The sequence below is a fragment of the Squalius cephalus genome (assembly GCF_949319135.1).
Source record: "Squalius cephalus genome assembly, chromosome: 23".
In the NCBI taxonomy this organism is placed as follows: Eukaryota; Metazoa; Chordata; class Actinopteri; order Cypriniformes; family Leuciscidae; genus Squalius; species Squalius cephalus.
This window is the reverse complement of record NC_137144.1, coordinates 10976103-10997924: the sequence shown is the minus strand read 5'-3', so window position 1 is coordinate 10997924 and position 21822 is coordinate 10976103. Positions and strand designations below refer to the sequence as shown.

At 41.7% G+C, this 21822-nt stretch overlaps 2 protein-coding genes across 3 annotated transcripts; both read left to right on the top strand.

Moving 5' to 3' along the window:
* The first annotated feature begins 368 nt into the window (after positions 1-368).
* LOC307151801 (troponin I, fast skeletal muscle-like) lies at positions 369-6184 on the top strand. Its single transcript, XM_079859969.1, has 7 exons — positions 369-630; positions 4812-4845; positions 5011-5047; positions 5129-5257; positions 5376-5465; positions 5553-5729; positions 5887-6184. The coding sequence occupies exons 2-7, from the start codon at positions 4838-4840 to the stop codon at positions 5980-5982; spliced, it is 537 nt and encodes a 178-aa protein (XP_079716095.1). The 5' UTR covers positions 369-630; positions 4812-4837; the 3' UTR covers positions 5983-6184.
* A 581-nt stretch (positions 6185-6765) lies between these two features.
* Positions 6766-10990, top strand: tnni2a.2 (troponin I type 2a (skeletal, fast), tandem duplicate 2). Of its 2 annotated transcripts, XM_079859970.1 has the most exons (7): positions 6766-6863; positions 8681-8709; positions 9960-9996; positions 10100-10228; positions 10307-10396; positions 10473-10649; positions 10732-10990. In XM_079859970.1, the coding sequence occupies exons 2-7, from the start codon at positions 8702-8704 to the stop codon at positions 10825-10827; spliced, it is 537 nt and encodes a 178-aa protein (XP_079716096.1). In that variant the 5' UTR covers positions 6766-6863; positions 8681-8701; the 3' UTR covers positions 10828-10990. The 2 variants fall into 2 exon arrangements, with proteins under 2 accessions (XP_079716096.1, XP_079716097.1); XM_079859971.1 differs by lacking the exons at positions 6766-6863; positions 8681-8709 and adding an exon at positions 9812-9862.
* The last annotated feature ends 10832 nt before the right edge of the window (positions 10991-21822 follow it).

Below are 21822 nucleotides of genomic sequence, written 5' to 3'. Positions count from 1 at the left end.
CAGCTGTTTGGAAACATTAGTAGAATCTGCTACTCCTCATGTTTTCACAGGCTAATCTACTGAATAATAATAATAAAAAAGTTCCTGTCTTTCTAGGCATGCCTGGCTTTGCTCAGAAAGTCAAGAAAGAGATCAAATCGCAGTATTTCTTTCGGTTCATTTGTCAGACTGGGGCAAATTTTGAAAATGAAAATTTTTCGTTTCTGGGGCACCATTCCTGTTGCTTGAAAAGTTTAATATGATATTGTATATATTTTGAATATTATAAAAGATGTAATACAATAGTTTTTATTTTGTGCAAATGCATTTTTTATTAACTAAGCAAAGTGTTAATGAACACTGCCTGGGTTAATGAACACTGTGTGGGCTTCAGTTTGTTAGATTAAAAATAAATTGCACAATCTAAAGAGGGGTTATTTATATGGAGGGGGTTCGGGTGGAGATGAGGGATTTGATATTGTGTTTCAGGTGTGTGTGTTCTATTGGTTCTCTGGATGGATCTACTACCATAAAAAGAGAGATGGGATTTCCTTGGTCATAGGGGAATACAATATATACTTATGATGCCCGCTCCTTGCAGAGACCCAGTTCTTCCTCCATTCTTCTGGCTGCGTGTGCCTCAGCTCATAGGTGAGCTGCTGTTTTCTCTGCTTTTTCCTTTGATTATCCTATTGTTAATGTTGTAATAGCATCTGGGTGAATCTCGACCAACTGCACTGTATCAGTTTGTGACATTGACAGATGATTAATTTTTTTATTTTATTTTTTGTAAGCATAAATTGAGAAAAGTAGTTTGTGCATGATATCATTTTTCAGAACCTTTAAGAAAAGTTTGTTCAGACTTGGATTGATTTGGTGGGAAATTAATTATCTGGTTTTATTTTATCTTATTTGTCATGGGATATTAAATCTGTATTCTTGTTGGGAATATAGAAAACTGCTATTGAAAAATCACTGAGCTATTTTGACACACACTTGGTAGATGAAATATAATGTGTTGATTTGAGATTTGGAAACTCGATTCATTTCGGCTGTTAGGACTAGAGGGTGATATGCCAATGTTTATCTTGCTGTCAAGACAGAATCTTAAAATAAATAAATAACACTTCAGCTGGCGTGTCTAAAATGACCCTCAGGGATCTCTTTGGTGCTTTAGACAATGATGCTATGGCTTAAATCTGGAGTATTAGCATTGTTCAAATGTAAAGGACTTTACTACATATTTACTCACATTATCACAATGGTAACTCATTGTCATACTTTTGACCTGGCATTGCTATTTGCATTCTAAAAGTAATCCTGACACAGAAGAAGAATAGACAGTTGATAATTGATTCGTTTTTAACTAATTATTATATACTTTTTTTTTAATCCTATTAGGGACATTTATGTTGTAAATATTAAATTTAAATTTAGTGTTATTTGACACATTTATTTAAATGATAATATAATATAATATAATATAATATAATATAATATAATATAATATGTGAGTTAGCAAATGACAGAATTTTCATCCAATGAAAAAAAAAAGTAATTTATTTCATTGGAAATAAATTTTGATCAGTTGGTCATACATTTAAGTTAGGCTCAGCCTTTAATAAAATGGAATTTAAAACCGTGAGAGGGGTTTATGTGGAAAAAGTTGATGTCATGATTTGAGTCATTATGTTAGATCAGTTGCAGATGATTGGAAGGGAAGGAATAGAGGTGGGGTCAAGATTTTGATTATCACCCAGAAACAGGCTTAGCACAGAAGATCTCAGGAGATGGAAAACTTATACCTTCTGCCCAAAAATAGCAGATGATTCACTTTGGACCAGAAGACTCCATCACTGCCTTATTTGAACATAATGATGATTATATTATAGATGTCAGGGTTATGTTTAAGTCTGCTTAGTTTAATTGTGTTAGTTTCCATAGTTATTCATTAGTTCCTCACCTGTTCTTAGTTCTGTTGATTAATCTGTCTGTGTATTTAAACCCTTAGTTTCCTCTGTTCATTGTTCTGTGTTGTTTGTGTTGAAGTGGTTGTGTCCTATAAATTTTGTTACTGGCATGTTTTCCAAGTAAATACTTTATTGCATTTCCTGTGTCATGCGATTATTACAGCCACTTAAATCGTTACAGAACAAGGAATCGAAAGATAAGATTTTTTTTACGATGTTTCTATAAATGCACTTACCAGAAGTCTACCTGCTCTGTTTAGAGCAGGAAGAGCACACCCTTGAGGACCACACAAGGACATTTTTAGACCTGGCCTGGCTCAACCACTACCCGGATCACTCACTTTGCATTTTCCATTACACCAGCCTCAGCGAGCGATCCAAGAGAGCCAGTCCTCCGGCCCTGCCTCTGCAGGCTCCCTTTTGTCCCTCGGCTCCCCTTCTGTTGACTACACTCTGCTTTGTGGAACTGCCTTGGGTCTTCAGGTTTCGAGCTCCATCTTGGCAAGGGGATCCCCTGGCTCTGCCTCCAGCTGCCGAGCCCATCATTTCACTTCAGCTAGTCGACCAGTTGGCTCCACCTCAGCTCCTCCCTCCCTCGGCTCCACCTGGGGCTGTCGTCCCTCTGGTTCTGCCTTGGACAGTCGTCGCTCTGCCGGCGCCATGGCCTTCAGCTACACTTCGTCCCTCCACCCCTTCGGGTCCATCAGGCTCCACCTTCCCTCTGTCTACGCCTTGTTCCTCAGTCCCATCGGCTCTGACTCAGTCCTCTGGCACCCTGGCTCCGCCTCGGACACTCGTCGCTGCGGCTCTGCCTCCAAATCCATCAGTATTGCTTAGTTTCATCGGCTTTTCGGCTCCGCCTGGGTCTCCACTTCCATCGGTTCCATTTCAGTCTGCCTACCAAGTATCCACCATGGCTCCTCCTTCCCTTGACTCCGCCATGGGCCTTCATCCTGGCTGTGCTCTGGGTCTCAGCCTGGCTCTTCCTGTTCTTGTCTCCTTCCTGGCTCCTCCTGCCGACATCACTTCCCTAGTTTCTCCCGCCGTTATCTCCTCCTGTTTCCTGGACTGTTTTCTGCTTCCAGAGCCTCTGCCTTCCCTCCTCACTTGGGGCCAAATTACTAAACAGGGCAAATTAGCATGAGAGGGCAATTACAAAAAAAAAAAAATGCTAGGAGTGGAAAGGTCTACACGTGATTTACTGATGACTCGCAAATTAAAGAACACAGACGCAGCCGGATAATTTCCATAATGACCAACGCAGTCTACCTGTTAGCATCTGGTTTAAGACTTGCTTTTTTTGGGCGGTAAATAATGGCACAAACACCAGTAAATTAACAAGCGCAAACCTTAGTATATCACCTTGCATGATTCATTTAAATGGTCTTCTCTCATAAATTTTGCATCTGAAAGGGAAACTTCAACATATGCAATAAGGTCAGCCGCAAAAATAAACTTTGTCCATGCCTTTTTAGCACAAATTTTTCACTGCATGTCTTTAGTAAATCCTGACAGAAGATTTTTAAACTCCAAAAGAGGGTTTGCGCTGGCGCTAGCTGTTAGTAAATCGGGCCCTGTTACTGGGGGGTGGGGGGTGTAATGGGGTTTTGGTTTCATTTTCCCTGCTCATGTTTTGCTTATATTCCTGGTCATTATTAGTTTCCATAGCTACTCATTAGTTCCTCACCTGTTCTTAGGCCTTGTGTCCACCAGTTCACCAGTGCTTTTCTTAAAATGCCTTGCTGCGAGCGCTTGAGAATGTTTCGGCGGTGCAACGTTTTTTTTTTCAGTTGAGATGTTACAGTATATGTGCTATGATATTGAATATCCGTGGAACTGTTACTAGTATCTGATTTCGCAAATAGTTTGTTTCTGAATATAAAAATGTCAACACAATGTAAAATACTTGCTCTGGCACTTGATTTGGATAAAGAGATGTGCTTGTTTTTGTCGTTTGTTATCGTTATACACGCAGAATGTGACGGTTGGTCATGTGGTATTTGTCCTGCCCCTCCTCCACTGTGATTGGACGACATCTGCGTTCAGCACTGCGCTTTACCCAAACTTAAACATTGTTGAAATCTTGGTGACTGGCAAAAACGCAGATTGCTCAGTTCTCAGAGTAAAATAGAACTCTGAGAGACGGGAACCGGCGGTGAACGATCAACATAATAATTGAATTGTAAAATAAACAAACAAACAACAAAACAAAAGTAAAACTGCTGTCCCTCTCGGACGACTGCCGCAAATAAACATTAAAAAAACTGGGTCCTATCGTCCCGGAGCTCCTCCTTGAGACATGAGGCTAATGTGGCACGCAGGTGATGCTAGTAATTACGCCACAGGCATCGCTCCATTCCCACGCCTCTCAGCCCACCCTGCTGGCCACACTCTGTCTGTGTATTTAAACCCTTAGTGTCCTCTTTTCATTGTTCCATGTCATTTGTGTTGAGGTGGTTGTGTCCTATGAGTTTTGTTCCTGTATTATCATGATGTTAGCCAAATTAAGACTTTTGTTATTGCATTCACTGTGTGATTATTACAGCCTCCCAAATAGTTATATTATATTATATTATATTATATTATATTATATTATATTATATTATATTATATTAAACAATCTTATTAAACTGAATGAATCAATAATTGAATAAATGATGAGAAAAAAAAAAAGTGCATACATGAACTTTTTTAAAATTTTTATTACACTATACAAGATTAAACATTAACAAATCACATTTTAAATAGTCCATGCACAGTCCCTTTTCCTTGCTGATAAAAATATATTCATTATTACTTTAATTGCATACTGTAATTTTACCAGTGCTTTGCATTAATTGTAAATTTTGTATTATTTCACAGTGGGCAGAAAGTAAAATTCAGCCAAGATGTCGGAGTAAGTAAATATTTTGAATTCCCCTTTTTTAGATTATCATAATCTTCCTCAACTAACAGAAATTAGTTGCTGTGGTGGTATATTTTTATGTTTGTGTATATTGAATATAAAATAATAATGTGAAAAAATGTATTTGATTGATCTCAAAATTTCAAAACACCTCAGGAAAAAGATATCCTCGAGTCGCAAGCATCATCTTAAGGTACAGTATGATTTAAAATAAAACCTATTTTTCATTGACCATTAATGATTAATAATGACACCCTGCCTCTCTGTGTCCCAGAGCTTGATGCTTGCTATCGCTAAAAGTTTACTGGAACAGGAAGTAAAGGACATAGAGGTGGAGAGGAAGAGATACATGTCAGAAACCTGCCAGCCTCTGTCTCTACCTGGATCCATGCAGGCATTACAGGTATAATATAATAAATTCCCATAAATAATAATAAAAAAAAATGTGTTTGACACCTTAGAGGACACATAATGTAAGTGGATAAAATTAAATAAATACTCTTTGTCCTCATTGTTTATAGGAATTGTGCAGGCAGCTTCACCACAAAATTGATGTCACTGACGAGGAGCGATATGACCTGGAATTGAAAGTCAATAAGTGTGCAAAGGAGGTAAGATGTTATCTAAATTATATTACAATCCAATTTGTGTTTTATCTTGAAGTTTCTATATTGGTAACCCTCACTAATTGATTGTAGATCGAGGACCTGAATATCAAAGTTATTGACCTGAAGGGCAAGTTCAAGAAACCTGTGCTGAGGAAAGTGCGCATGTCTGCCGATCAGATGCTTCAGGCTCTTCTGGGCTCCAAACACAAGGTGTCCCTGGATCTGAGAGCCAACCTGAAACAAGTCAAGAAGGAGGTCAAAGAGGAGGTGAGCGTTTAAACTGCATTCTTCTCCCTTCCCCGCAGTTCATGTTACTGCTTTGTCTAAAAGAGTTTAGAACCTTCAAAATTGTAAAAGATGCTGATCTCAAATCCTAAGTATATTGGCTAACTGACTAAATCTTATTTTTATTTTCTCATACTAGGATAAGGAACTGCGTGATGTTGGAGACTGGCGTAAGAATATTGAAGACAAGTCTGGCATGGATGGCAGGAAGAAGATGTTTGAAACTGAGGCTTAAATTTTGTTAAAGTTCAATGCGCTGCTCAAACATAATTGGCCTTGTCTTTAATGTGAGAGAAACTGTACTTTAAACACATTCATTTACATTTGCTATTGTGGGAAAGTAAATGTGATCACTTAGTTTTCTGTTCAATATTGGACCTGAAATGTGCATTCTCAACCATGTATCAATGTCTTACACAATCATTAAAACGTTGAAGCAGGAATGATGTTCTGTGTTCATTTTGATGCATAAACCACTTTGTAACCAGTTTTCTTCACCAATCTGTGGAACAAGTAAGTATTTATTGTCAGTTTGTATTATTGGTTTATGAGTAAATAAAAGTTTATAACATATTTTTATTATGATTAAATGTAACAGGTAACAGTGACACCTTCCTGGCACCTGTGAGAAGCAGCTGTCCGGAAACATGCTGAACACACGGACATAAGGTAACTCACATTATGATATGTATTCTTTATTTATGGATGTAATGATGTATGGATGTATAGATAGATAGATAGATAGATAGATAGATAGATAGATAGATAGATAGATAGATAGATAGATAGATAGATAGATAGAATGGATGGATGGATGGATATAGATGATTGTGAAGCAAAGAGGTCTTTGTGAGAAAGTCATTCTTAGAATAAAAGAATAACTATCTTGAAGGACAGGATATTTATACTGAAGGCGCAGCGAAGGAGGGATAGTGCCGTATTTCATGACCTTGTCAGCTCATTGGTTTGGTGGGTAATCCACTTCCATAAAGAGAAACCATGGATTTGCAGAGAGATCAGAGAATGCAATATATATCTTCTTAGCACGTCTGCTGCCTGTGTCTCGGTTTGACAGCCATCTGTCCCTAGAAGACGTTCCTCTGTTCTTCAAGAAGGGTGAGAGCAGTTCCCTCGGTTCATTGTCTTAGTTTATATTTTGTTTTGTAGATATTTGTTAGAAGTTGTAAAATGTAGTTTGTGGGATTGATAATGGAGGTGATGGAGAAGGTTGTCATGAGGATTGGTTCTTCTTTTTAATCTGCAATGTTAAGAAGGCATCTGCAAAGATCATGTATGTACTATATAGATTATTTGTTGTACTGTTGTTTAGGTAGTTTTGTAGCTATTGTGTATTTATACCAAGTTGATTTGTGAATTATTTGTGAAAATATCTTCAAATAGTCGTCAAAACATTGTATGATCGTTATTGGCGATTTTAACTCGTGTAAAGTTTCTGTTTTTTGATCTCAACTGAAGTCTTTCCTTCTGGAAACACAATGCTAAAAAGAAGATAAATCGTTTTGAATGGTGATCTGAAGGGGGAAGTCAGGTTTGATATACTGCCTGCTGATGTCAGTTTACTGCCATTTGAAAGTGAACACCGACATGAGCATACATTTGAAACTGATCCTTAAGTCTTACTCCACCTGTCAACACTTTCTTATGGTCCTCCTTAAAAACAACTGATTTACGATGCTGTCTTCGTATAAACTTTTGAATCTGAAAGACAATGCTGTCTATTCACAAAGACCTTCTAGTTATTGTGTAATGGTTTGAAATGCCTTAACCATCTGGAAGCTCTGGAATATGCATATATTTCTTCAGAGAACTGATTAGTCTTGACTTTTAAGAGTTCTTAAGTTGCTCTTTTACCAAACCCTCACACAAGAAGACACTAAGGCTTTTATACTACATGATCTATTCTGTCATATGCTTTTGCAAAATGTGTCCTCATTCACCTTATGGCTACTTAGAATAGTCCTTCTTCAAATAGATGTATGTGAACTGACTGTTGTCTTCACAGCTTTCTAAGTATGTCATTGAGGCATTAAGAGTCCATTTAAGTGTACTAAATAAGTCAATCAGTTTGTCATCGGTTAGCCAGTTAGTCCCGTCTGTCTCTCAGAGGAGGAGTATATTAAGAAAGACATTTGAGACAGTTGTTTAGCTGGGAATAAAGGAGAGCTGTGTTGTCATATCTTTGACATCCCAGAGATGCTCTTGAGTATGGGGCTGTGTTTGCAGCTGATGTACTGGCCTTGAGATCATATTGCAGTGGCCTCCTAGAGAAAATCCTCTCGGATGAGTCAAAGAGGCTTTGGGGACCATGTGGTGACATCAAGGGTAATGCAAAAAAGCTCACATGATCAGAATGTCTATGGCTGGGTTTCTCAAATCCGGCTCTGGATGGCCGCTGGCCTGAAGAGTTTAGATCAAACCCTGATCAAACTCAAAGACCTGTAACTCTGAAGACAATGATTATCTTGTTCAGATGTCTTTGATTAAGGCTGGAGATAAACTCTGCAGGGTAGTGGCTCTCCAGGGCTGGATTTGAGGAACCCTGGTCTATGAATTTGGTGCCATTATGTCCACCTGCAGTGGTTGCCGAAAGGTTGTAGGTTCAAACTGCGTGCTAGAAACGAGCTTTGGGCTTTACTGAATCCTTAACCTGAAGTTGTTGGACAGATATACTTGGTGTGGGTGGGGGGTGATGCTTTAATTAATCAGTGCTGTCGACAGTTTAAATTTCTCTTCACTGCTGCTCCACCATGACAGGAGAAGACAGTTTGTACTAATGTATGCTATAGAGCCCTTTGTGGCAATGTTGAAACTAAATGATGCTTGTGTACCTAGAAGCATTTGTGTTCTCATACTTGTGTAAAGTGTATTTTTTGGCCTCTGATGCATTTCTCTTTTCTCTTCCTGTCAAAAAGTTGTAAAGAACACTCTCCAAAATGTCTGAGTAAGTATACAATCCATTGATTATTTTGAAGAATATACCAGTGCCTGTAAGGCAGGAGTTCTTTGCCAGGAAACGCAAAGTTTCCCTGGGGAAGTTTCTTGGAGGAACGCGAAAGATAAACCTGCTATAGTAAAGAATGCAAATATTTTATGTTTTGAATGGCTAACATTCTATCAATGTAAAAAATGGGAGATTCTTCACATTCTAATCTTACATTTCTTAAAAAGAATCTAAGGGGCTAATCAGAAGGCTGGAACGCACTATGTGACTTTTGCACAGCTTTTTGGCTTGATTTGCAGTCTGGATGAGACTGTCCTTGTTGATGAAAGTCTACATATATTGGGAGTTCAAAGTTGACAGATCTCAAAGAAAATTGCATAGTGTATGATGGGAGTGGAAAGATCTGCGTGTGATCTACTGAAGATGCGCAAATTAAAGAACACAGAAGCAGCCAGAAGCACTTTGCATGATTCTTTTAATTACTCTCCTCTCAGCGTCTGAAAGGGAAACTCCTACAGAGGCAAATGCAATAAGGTCAGCCGCAAAAATAACCCTGTTGTGTAAACCTAATGTGTTTTTTTTCACAAATTTTTCACTGCGTGTCTTTACTCTTTAGTAAAGTCCTGATGGTAGTTTTTAACGCCAAAAGAGGGTTTGCATTGGCGGAAGCTGTTAGTAAATCTAGCCCATATTGTCATGCATCTCCTAACATGTTTTAGTGTGAGTTTGAACGACTTAAAAGCCTGGTAGTATGTAATTCTCAGTCGTTTAGTATATAATGCCCAGTTTTTCTCTGTAACCATTTACAAAGTCAGCAAGTGTATGATGCCTAGTGTTTTAAAATCTGTTCAGATTTTAAAAGTCATCTAGTGGATTCCAGCCTTAAGAATTTTTATGCGAGGAATTTAAACATGATACATCATCATAAAAAAAGCAGCAAGATTCTTTGCAACAGTCAAACATGCATGTCTAATGCATGTTTCGAGAAATAATTAAATAAGGCATTCTGTGTGAATGGGCCCTAAGGCTGACATGACAAATAAGTTTAAAAAGGGGTCATTGCAAAATTGTAAGAACTTATGGATCATAGTTTAGAACAAACGGTAATTAGAAGGCTTGAGGAATATCAATGCTGTGCTTTCTTGCAAGCACAGTAAATATTGTGTCAAAGTACAAATGTTACTACAATGCCACAATACAGTGGTGAATATCCTAATGTAAAATATGTCCTTATTTCTCCTCTTTATTAGCAAACGAATGTCTAGTAGTAAAAAACACAGCCTGAAGGTAAGAGCGCATGTTTTATCAGTTGAACCAAACCAACATCAAAAAATTTCCATTAAAAATTATAAGTATACTAGGATTCTCAATTAATCAAATTTTCTTGTAGAGCTTGATGCTCGTGGTTGCAAAAGACCTGCTGGAAGCAGAGAACATCGAGAAGAAGGAGGAGAGGAAGAGATACATGGAAGAACATTGTCCTCCGTTTTCATGTCCAAGCTCCAAAGAAGAACTAGAGGTCCAATCTGGTTATTATTACTTCTAGAAGTTTTTGGGGAAGTGCAAAGCTTTAGCGTGAATTTTATTCTGTCAACAGGAGTTTTGCAAAGAGTTACATGAAAAAATCGCTGTTGTTGATGAGGAGAGATATATTCTTGAGCACAAAGCCATCATGGTCATTAATGAGGTAAGATGTTTCTTGTGCATCTCCTTATATGTGGTCCATCATCGATGTGGTCAGTGAGATTATTTGTGTGTTTTAGGTCAAAGACTTAAATATCAAGATCGTTGACCTGAAGGGCAAGTTCAAAAAGCCTCCTTTGAAGAAAGTGCGCATGTCTGCTGACGCTATGCTTCAGGCTCTTCTGGGCTCCAAGCACAAGGTCTCCATGGATCTGAGAGCCAACCTGAAGCAAGTCAAGAAGGAGGTCAAAGAGGAGGTGACTACAAAAGATGACCACATTTTCATTTTTAGGGGATCAGACAACTTCCAGGTCACTGAAACCCCCTTTTGTTTTACAGGATAAAGAACTGCGTGATGTTGGAGACTGGCGTAAGAACATTGAGGATAAGGCTGGTATGGGCGGCAGGAAGAAGATGTTTGAAACTGAATCTTGAAGACGATTATGAGTGATCCGCTATGATCATTTCCTGACTTTGATCTAAATAAAATGTACTACTTAAAGGTTCTGTAGGATCAGTTTAATTTATAGTCCATAGAAATACCACAGATTGACTGTTTGCCAAAATCCTACCTTTTCTAAATAAACAACCCAACTGTAATAATTGTTGCTCTCTGCTTTTTCTTTTCTTTTTTTTTTTTTTATAATTTAACTATCACTGTAATCTTGAATTTGCTTAATTAACACGTAATCAAAACACTTTTTTTCAGACAAAATATATTCTATGTCTTAATGCAAATGAAACATCTGTGAATGTTGTTAAAAAGAAAATTGCATTTACTAAATGTAAACCCCACCTCAGTTTCAGTTGACCAAGCCCTCATATTTTTCCATCGTCAAATACCTGATACCAGTTTTACTGGTATTTATCTCATAAAGTCCCACCCAACATTTTTTTTTTTTGAAACCCACCCAAGGTTTCATTTTGACTTTACACAGAACTGTTTCTAAACTATAATTCAATATAACTAACTCCAATTCTAAACCAACTGCTGCTTGTTGTTTTATCATCAAGGTAAGATTCCTTCCTTTTTAAATAAATAAATACAAAGTTTTGTCATGAAACTCTAGATGGCACAGGCTGATCGGCCCTTAACTCAATCTGCTTGCAATCACACCATTCTCTATAAGGCACAGCTGATTGGTTCCTGCTGTATCAGTAGCCAATGAGCTCGCATACTCAACTTTCAAATACTTGGTTAGCATTTGCCTTAAAAGTGCAGTGCGCTTTCAGAAACCCTCCACCTTCCCCAGCTCCACCTGCATAGATATGCTACAGGTAATTGATGTACGTTATATTGTACAGCAGCAGCATGTCTTACTTGCTCAGGGCAGCATGTCATGTGTGTATTGGCAAGTACTGTACTTGAGCAGCAGCAACAATAACCTACAGCATCAGCAATAACAGCAGCGTAGCAGAACTTTTCCGCCAAGACCAAACACATTAACAATGTCATACACATTACCATGCCAAACACTCAGAGAGATGTCATGACAGAACTTTTTTGTCTCTAAAAGGTTAATATCAAGTGTGAGGGTAAAATATAATTATAATATTTTATAATTCTTGCAGAATGATGTCCTGTATATGTCTTGATGGATCATTGGGTGAGTAATGTCAAGACCCACACAAAGCATTTTAAATTTAATAAGTGAAAGTAGGCATTACTAGCAGAGGTGAAAATTCTATTAAATTCTATTAATTCTAAATAAAAAGAATGTCTTTAAAGGTTAGGTTATTTTTAAGAAGGGAACATCGAAGGTATTTGTGGTGTGAATTTCAGATGTGTGCTCTGATCCACTGGTCTTAGCAACCCAGCAGTTCCTTAAAGAGAAATCGGAGGTTTTGCTGAGCCATCAAAGAATGCCATTAAAAACCCTCATTGCCTGTCAACAGCACGTGTGAATCCAGCCTTCTTCTTTGGGTGAGCACCTCTTGGTTGACTCCCCTGAATCTTACCTTGGATCTGAAGGCTTTAACATGCTCCTTCTTTACTGGACTATAATGGCAAACACCTGCTTTCTGGATCCCGCTATTAATCTATTTAACACTACTGTATTGAGAAGAGCAAAAATTCACCATGAAATCTGAGCAGGATTATTTATGAACCGCCAAGTGGTGTTTGTTTACTGGAGTAATGTAGGCCCGTGTTTCTTTCCCCCCCAATTTTATTTCTTCAGTGTTCTTTATGGTGGTTATTAGTATATTACTTTTTAAAACTGTATTTCAATGATTATGTCAATATCGATTTCAAATGGCAGCATTGGTTACAAGTCATGGGGGTCAAAATAAATCCAAGATAAAAGGTTTGAAATAGATGTCTGCCCCTGATTTATAGAAAACACCATACTATGATAAAGTACACATTCTCTAAAAAAAATAATCAAATTAAACATACCTTTCACTAAAATTGTTCATAAAAAAGAAAATGACCTGCAGTAATTTGTATTGGACATCACTTTTGTCAAATAAAGGTAATTAATTTAGTATGCCCTTACTGTAAAGTATATAGACTATAGCATATAACGTTCTGCAAGCAAATATGGGAAATTAAATATAGAAACAACACTTTTTTATTTTATTTTAATTTACCAGTTAAGCTAAACAGGTGACAAGACACTTTTTTTCTGGTTTAAAATGAAAGTTTATATTAAACCCCCGAACTTCTAAGTAAGTTGAAACCCAATCCTTACATTTAAAAGTGTAATTCGGCAATAAATAAATAAAAAATGTCGCCATTGGTGCGCAATGAACTCAGGGGTACGCAATGCAGCGAAGGATCCATCTATTGTATCCTTAATTTCAAAGGAAACGAAGGACATATTTTAAGGAGCCTTCGAAATTGGGACAGCCTTTGTCACGCCGCAGTGACACAATGGATGCAGCCTTTGAATTGGGACGCAGCAGGGGAGTGTTTGGTAACCTGTCTGGAAAGCGGAAAACAAAAATATCAGTGCAAATATCAACTAAACTCCTACCTTACGCTTGGAGCATTGGTTTGGGTGTTTTTAACCTAACCTTTATCCCCGGTTTCACAGACAAGGCTTAAGCCTAGTCCCAGACTAAATTCATGCTTGAGCTGTTTTAACTGAAAGCAACTTGCACTGACAAATCTTAAAATATGTCAGTGCAATTGTTTTGTATAGAGATGCACATCAGTTATATTTTTTTCTAAGGCACAAAAAAAAGCTACTTAAATGCCCTTATTGCACTGGCTTAATCTAAATCCTGTCTGTGAAACCAGGCCTTGATTATTATTTATTTATTTTTTAAACATAACCTTTGATTCTTCTTTTCAGGGATTAAGGATGAACATAATCAGGAAGAGAGCTGGATGGAAAGTGGCAAAATCTACTGGTCATGGTGGGAACTGCAGGTAATTTGCATCTTCAAACGTAACTAGATTTACATGACTGTGTGTTGTTATGCATAATTGTAAATAACATGCACAATATAACTGTACAATAACTGTACATAACATGCAATTGATAAAACAGGATACTGACTGCTATTTTTTATAATCAATGTGATACTGTAGCATATGTGATGTGCAGTGATAAATGTGTCAATTTTAGTATTCTTGTTGTTGCATAATGAATAGCCTACATCATTACATTACCTGATTAATTAAGTCAGTGGAGTCAATTACCTGTTATGTCAATGAAGTAGATACTGAATGGTTATTTTACTTTTTTATTCCAAGCATGTGTACAAAATTTGGTTTGTTAAACAGGGGGTTGATGTTACTTTTGGTTTATGTATCACACTGTAAATGGAAAGTTACGTTGAGAGCTTTGCATTGTCGGATACAGTATTACATACAGCATACTGCAGTAATTAGTCATGCATACAAAAATATGCATAGTGGGCACTGTATATGTACATATTGAACATGCTATATTGAGTGTTGATGAGAATGCTGTTCCAAACATTACCAGTGTGGTAAAGTGTGAGCAAAAATATGCACGACATGGTAATAATAATAATAATAATACAATTATAAATAAATTTAATAAAAGTATATTTCACTTGCTGATTCAAATTAATAATGGGCAGCAAATTGCACCATTTTTTTCACTTGTTGATTTGACACTTTTGGCTGTGGACAATTGTCTTGGACTTTATACTGCCATCTGCTGATGTGAACTGTTACGAACTGCTCCGAGACGAGGGTTGAGATCCAAACGCAGCTTTATTGTATGGGGCAATCCAGAGGCGTAATCCAATGTACAGGCAAGGGTCATACACAGGCAGGCAGTCAAAACAAAGAAACAAACAAACAAACAAAACAGGCAGGGACCAGAGGCAAGAGAGTAATCCAGGGACCAGAGGCAAGAGAGTAATCCAGGGACCAGAGGCAAGAGAGTAATCCAGGGACCAGAGGCAAGAGAGTAATCCAGGAAACAGGGCAAGATATCCAAAACCAAGAGACAAGAAAACCAGGAGAATGCTCAGAAATGCAGTGTAACACTTAAACAAGACTTCGCGGTGAGTGAATGAATGAACATGGTATAAATAGACTGAGACTAACAGGATGATGAGACACAGGTGAACGCAATCAGTGAATGAGGTACAGGTGAATGTGATCAGTGATAAGTGATGATGAGTCCGGGCAGTGAGTTATGGGAAATGTAGTTTGTGAGTGATAATAGTCTTATGTGGAGTGCCCTCTGGTGGCTCTCAAGGGCACTCCAGCTGGTGACCGTTACATAGCCCCCCCTTTAAGGAGCGGATTCCAGACGCTCCTAAAACTGTCCAGGAGGGAGGTGGAGCGGAGGCGGACCCGGGGGCGGGATGGAGGGCCAGGCCCGTGCAGCGGAAGAGGACCTGAAGACTCCGGCAGGGCGGAAGGCCAGGGCGGAGCAGGCTGTGCAGGCAACCAGGGCGGAGCAGGCTGTGCAGGCGGCCAGGGCGGAGCAGGCTGTGCAGGCGGCCAGGACGGAGCAGGCTGTGCAGGCGACCAGGGCGGAGCAGGCTGTGCAGGCGACCAGGGAGGAGACAACCCTTCAGGCGGCCAGGGCGGAGACGACCCTTCAGGCGGCCAGGGAGGAGATGACCCTTCAGGCGGCCATGGCACAGGAACAGACACCGGCTCAGGAACAGACACAGGGACAGGAACAGACACCGGCTCAGGTACAGGAACAGACACCGGCTCAGGAACACACACCGTGGCAGCGGCTATCTCTGCTGAGGCCTCAGGTTCAGGCGTGTCGCCGGCCTTCTCTGCTGATGGCCCAGGTTCAGGCGTGTCGGCGACCATCTCTGCTGAGGGCTCAGGTTCAGGCGTGTCGGCGGCCTTCTCTGCTGATGGCCCAGGTTCAGGCGTGTTGGCGGCCATCTCTGCTGAGGGCTCAGGCGACGTGGCAGTGGCCATCTTGTCCGGAGACACTGGCTCGGCGGCAGCCATCTTGTCCGGAGACACTGGCTCGGCGGAGACCATCTTGTCCTGAGACACTGGCTCGGCGGAGACCATCTTGTCCTGAGACACTGGTTCGGCGGCGGCCATCTTGTCCGGAGACACTGGCTCGGCGGCGGCCATCTTGTCCGGAGACACTGGCTCAGCGGGCGTGATGTGAACAATCTCTGGATCAGCAGAAGTGACGTGAACAGTCTCTGGATCGGCAGAAGTGACTTGAACAGTCTCTGGATCAGCAGAAGTGACGTGAACAGTCTCTGGATCGGCAGAAGTGACGTGAACAGTCTCTGGATCGGCAGACGTGACGTGAACAGTCTCTGGATCAGGATCAGCACGCTCTGGGCTTGACGGGACCAGCGGCGGTGAGGGCTTTGAGCTGGGTATGACCAGCGGCGAAGAGGACTCTGAGCTGGTTAGGACCAGCGATGAAGAGGGCTTTGAGCTGGACAGGACCAGCGGTGAAGAGGGCTCTGTGCTGGACGGGACCAGCAGTGAAGAGGGCTCTGTGCTGGACGGGACCAGCGGTGAAGGCTCTAGCTTGGCGGGCATGTCGCTTGCTGTCTCAGGCGCGGCGGGCATGCCGCTCTCAGTCTCAGGGGCGGCGGGCATGACGCATACTGCCTTGGCTTCGGCAGATCTGGCGTGAAGTGCGGGCTCGGCTGGACTGGCGTGAAGTGTAGGCTCGGCTGGACATGCGTGAAGTGCAGACGGTGACATGGCGTGCCACGGAAGGAAGCTCTCCAGACATCTGGAGAGTGCCTCTCTCCAATCCAGACCGGAGAGATCGGGGAGCTCCCTCGGGTCGACCTCCTTAGCCCCCAGCCGGTAACACAACTTAATTGCCTCGTCACCCAGAGAGCAAGAGGCAGCGAGAGGAACAAACCCCCAGGTGTACTGGAACAGATCGAGGCTATCCAGGGCCAAGGCCGCGATCTGTCCAGCGAACTCCCGGCTCATGCTGGGAAGATCAGGTGAGATCCGTACTGCTGGATTCCTGGAGGTCATAGCTGCTGGATCTGGGTGCGGCAAAGTCTTCTGTTACGAAACTGCTCTGAGACACGAGGGTTGAGATCCAAACGCAGCTTTATTGTATGGGGCAATCCAGAGGCGTAATCCAATGTACAGACAAGGGTCATACACAGGCAGGCAGTCAAAACAAAGAAACAAACAAACAAAACAGGCAGGGACCAGAGGCAAGAGAGTAATCCAGGGACCAGAGGCAAGAGAGTAATCCAGGGACCAGAGGCAAGAGAGTAATCCAGGAAACAGGGCAAGATATCCAAAACCAAGAGACAAGAAAACCAGGAGAATGCTCAGAAATGCAGTGTAACACTTAAAAAAGACTTCGCGGTGAGTGAATGAATGAACATGGTATAAATAGACTGAGACTAACAGGATGATGAGACACAGGTGAATGCAATCAGTGAATGAGGTACAGGTGAATGTGATCAGTGATAAGTGATGATGAGTCTGGGCAGTGAGTTATGGGAAATGTAGTTTGTGAGTGATAATAGTCTTATGTGGAGTGCCCTCTGGTGGCTCTCAAGGGCACTCCAGCTGGTGACCGTTACATGAACGCAGTTTTAATCTCGTGTAGCCAGACCTTCAGACTGATGGCTCCATTGGCCAAGGACTACCCAAGAGACCACCTCACTGACTTGTACAGCAACCAATCCCAGTTTGTTTTGTTCAGCGTTATGTTTAGGGGAATGAAAATGTAAAGTCAATGTCCCTACAATAACAGACTGGCATGTAAAACTCTTGGACATCTTTTAAAGAGTCTATGCCACAAACTTGACATACTTCACATACTTTTGATAATCCAGCATTTAGTTGATCCTGATAAGCGCTCATTTTCACAGTTGTAAACATGCCGGCTTTCTTCTTCCATGAGGGGGTTTGGCCTTTGGCGTCGCAATGGCTTTGTTTCCAGACAGACCATTTAAGATTGCGACACAGATTTCTCCTGAAAATCCTGTAGAAAATAGAATTCAACCAATAAGATGGTGACTTCAAAATCCCAAAGTGTTTCACATTTTGTGTGCCTTAAGCATCAGACATTCGTTCAAGGCAAGGCAAGGCCTTGAGTTATCCCATCACAGGCAAATTTGTTGCCATTATTCATTTATTCCTCAACCAAAAGTGTCTGAAAACAGGGGAATTATCAAGATAAAGTGAGTAGTATTCAGCTGGTCATGTGATCATGGTCCAGGAGGCAGCCTCCATGAGAGGGGGCGACCTGTCCCTTGCAGAATAAAGCAGATACTTACATGACTGTAGTCTTCAGCTCCTGTAATTAAACATCATATTAGACATTAAATATGTAAAACTTATTTTTTACAGTTAACAAAGCTATGTGCTGTCTATGCCTCAGCTTCTGTTTGATTCAGTTATTATTACTTTTACAGAGCTAATGATGGTCAGCTAATGAGGAGAAATTCATCAGTGGAACTGGTCAAAATTAATCACATTTCCTCCTCTGTTGAATGTGAAGTTCTTTTTTAGAACAGTTCAGTAAGAAAGAAGTTCTTTTAGTCAGTCATGATCGACTTTAAGTCGACGTGCCGACGTAATTGGGATCACTTCAGGGAGCCCTATCATCTTCAAGGGTATACAGAATGAGCCAATGCACATTGTCGTGCGAGATTTGCATCTCGCGCCCTGTCCCGCCCCAGGCCTGGAAATCCAGACCTAAATCTGAAAGATTAATGGTCTGGCATTGACTAATGAAAATCGGCCAGCTCGAGGGGCGGCACCAAGCATGCATTTGAAAATCTCACTGCACGCAATTGGATAACACTACGACCAATCACAACAAGCCCCATACGCTTAGCTACCAGTAGAGCTAACTGGTAGATTAGACTTTTGCCGTATCCGGTCGGCAAAACAGCAAAAACGCCCTTCTTGCAAAGGAACGATTCGAGCGCCATCTTCTGTTCCTCTTTTAGATAAAAAGCCAAGTCTAACTCGTTCATTGTAGCGACCAAAGCCGTTTCAAACAACTGGTGTTCATCCATAGCCATCTTGCAATGTTTACTAATGACTTTGACGTCACAGCGTTGTCGTCATCTGTTTAGCACGCCTCTGGCCCGCCTATATCAGATAACCCGATGTGATTGGTGCAGCTCGGATACAAGGGCATATTTAATGAGCATCATTACTCGACGCCAGAGTAAACTCGCTGAGCAAATTCAATGTGCTCTCGCGAGAACCCTGGAACCCTGGATTTCTTAGAAACATTGCTAAGCTACGTAATATGCTATCTGTTTCTGATGCAGAAAAGTTAGTTCATGCGTTCATGACCTCGAGACTAGATTACTGTAATGCTTTATTAGCTGGTTGTCCTGCATCCTCAATAAACAAGCTACGGTTAGTCCAAAATGCCGCCGCTAGAGTTCTTACTAGATCAAGAAAATTTGACCATATAACACCAATTCTATCATCATTACATTGGTTACCTATAAAGTTCCGTATTAATTACAAGGTATTGCTACTGACTTATAAAGCCCTAAACGGCTTAGCTCCAGTTTATTTAACGGATCTTCTATCGCCCTATAATCCATCGCGCTCTTTAAGATCACTAAATTCGAGGCTTTTGGTCATACCTAGGATATCCAGATCATCCAAAGGAGGGAGATCATTTTCACATTTAGCTCCAAAACTCTGGAATAGCCCTCCTGATACTGTTCGTTGCTCAGACTCGCTCTCCCAGTTTAAAACTAGATTAAAGACGCATCTCTTCAGCCAGGCATTTATATAATATTTTTTATCTTACAGTTAAATCCGGTCTCTAGTTCATAAACGCCAGAGGAGAACTGGCCCCCGACTGAGCCTGGGTTCTCCCAAGTTTTTTTTTTCTCCATTAGGTCACCTGATGGAGTTTTTCGGTTCCTTGCCACTGTTGCCTTTGGCTTGCTCAGTTGGGGATACTTAATTTAATCAATCAATCAACAATACTATTGATCAGCATTACCAAACGTGGACGTTTTACACTAGAAACAAACACTGATGTACTATTTTATTTAATACTGTGAAGCTGCTTTGATACAATCTGCATTGTGAAAAGCGCTATATAAATAAAGTTGACTTGACTTGACTAGTCCCGCCCTGCAGTGCGGGTATAAATACGGAAGCAGATGCACGCACCTTTGTCTTTCACTTCAGAGCAGAGCTGTCCTGTTCTCTTCAGGGTGTGTTCAAGACTAACAAAATAATCTGCTTCGTGGGAAGATCCTTTTTCTTGGTGTTGGTGTGACGGCGCGATCAGTGGCCACAAGCTTTAAAAGCTCAACAATTGCGGTTACATTTCTGTGTTGGTTCGGTGGGCGTTTCCCATTTTGAGATTGCACAGCAGGCTGCACTATCCCTTCTTGTGCAACAATAGCTGGCTCTCGTGTTTGGGCATTCAACATGCTAAGGCTGCTTTTGTGAATAGCTCATGTTCTCACTGTGGGAACATGACTATTGCGGTGTTGAGGTCGAGACTGGCTTACCTCAAGGGAGGTGCAGTCCCCTCGCCTATGCCCCGATCTAGTGCCTATTCTGGTCCCCAGACCTGAGGATCACCGTGAGGAGTCAACCGAGTCAACCTTCGTGGGTGCCTCACGCCTTTGCAACACTGCAAGCCATGGAGCTTCCGTTGGAGCGCGCTGGTCCTTCTCATGGATGACCAGCCGTTTCCTTTGGGGCTCCCGCTAACGATCAGATGTCGATCGCAGCATCGGAGGGGGAGCTTCAGTCTTCTGGGGATGAAGACTCGGCTGCGTTGCCTCCTTCTGTCTCGTTGCCCGAGACGGACCAAGAGTGGATGGCTATGCTATCCCGGGCTGCTGAAAAGGTTGGGCTCGTGTGGAACCCTCCACCGTGTCCAGAACCTTCTAGGCAGGACAATTGGTTTCCCGGGGCGGCATGTGGATATCCCCCCGGTGGAGCGGGCCGTCGCGATGCAACTGTGTCCGGCGTCCGCTGCCTCCTGGCGGGGTAATCTGCGGCTCCCGTCCAAAGCCTGTAAGTTCTCGTCCGGTCTCACGGGCAAGACTTACAGAGCCTGTGGACAAGCTGCTTCTGCCCTCCATGCTACGTCCGTCGACCGACCTTGCTCTTTGAGCAACGAAGGAGACTGCATGTTCGATTGGTCAGGCAATGTCCACCATGTTGGTCCAGGAGCCCCACTTCTGGCTCAACCTGGCAGACATTAGGGAGGCCGATAAATATCGGTTCCTGAACTCCACCATCTCCCGGGCTGGGCTATTCGGCGACACAGTCAAGAGCTTCGCCCAACAGTTGTCGGCTGCCCAGAAGCTGACGGAGGCGAACCGCTGCCCGTCTGCCGGCCGAAGGTGCCCTGCTGCGACATCCTCCGCTCCCGCTAAGCCTCAGCAGCAGCCTCCAACTAGGCCACAACGCAGAGCCAGTCGCAGGAAGGCGGGCCAGCCTGTCCAGGCTGCTGCCAAACCAGGTGGCAAGCAGAAGTGCAAGCGACCCTGAGACGGGTGAACCGGAGGTGGAAGTTACTGCTCTTCGGGAGATGGTGACCGCACTCCCTCCCCTGAAGGAGGACCGGGCGGAGAATCTTTTGTTCCCCTTTCTTTTTGTTCCGCCACAGGTCTCTCGGCCAGTGGTACCCAAAACTTCAATAAAAGAGCAATTATCAAGAGACGTTATGACAGTTGAAAACTAAAAGAGCACCTTCTCATCTTAAAATGTTGTGTAATTGCACTTCTCCGTGCTAGAATGCTGTCCCGATGAAGCCTTGATTCATGCTCTGGCTGCATTATAACATTCATATAGTGTTTACATGTGTCTTGACTCTGTTAACATCTAGACAGCGCAGAGAGATCCAGAGAGAGCGTGTTTGAATTTGCTGTAGTATTAATACGAATGTAGTACATAATTTAATAGCGGGAGTGACGGCTACATTCGTATAGTATTTGCGTGTGTCTTGACAGTTACAAATAAAGCCACAATAAGCTCATGGTGTGAGCTTGTTAATCATCTTGATAAATGACGCAGAG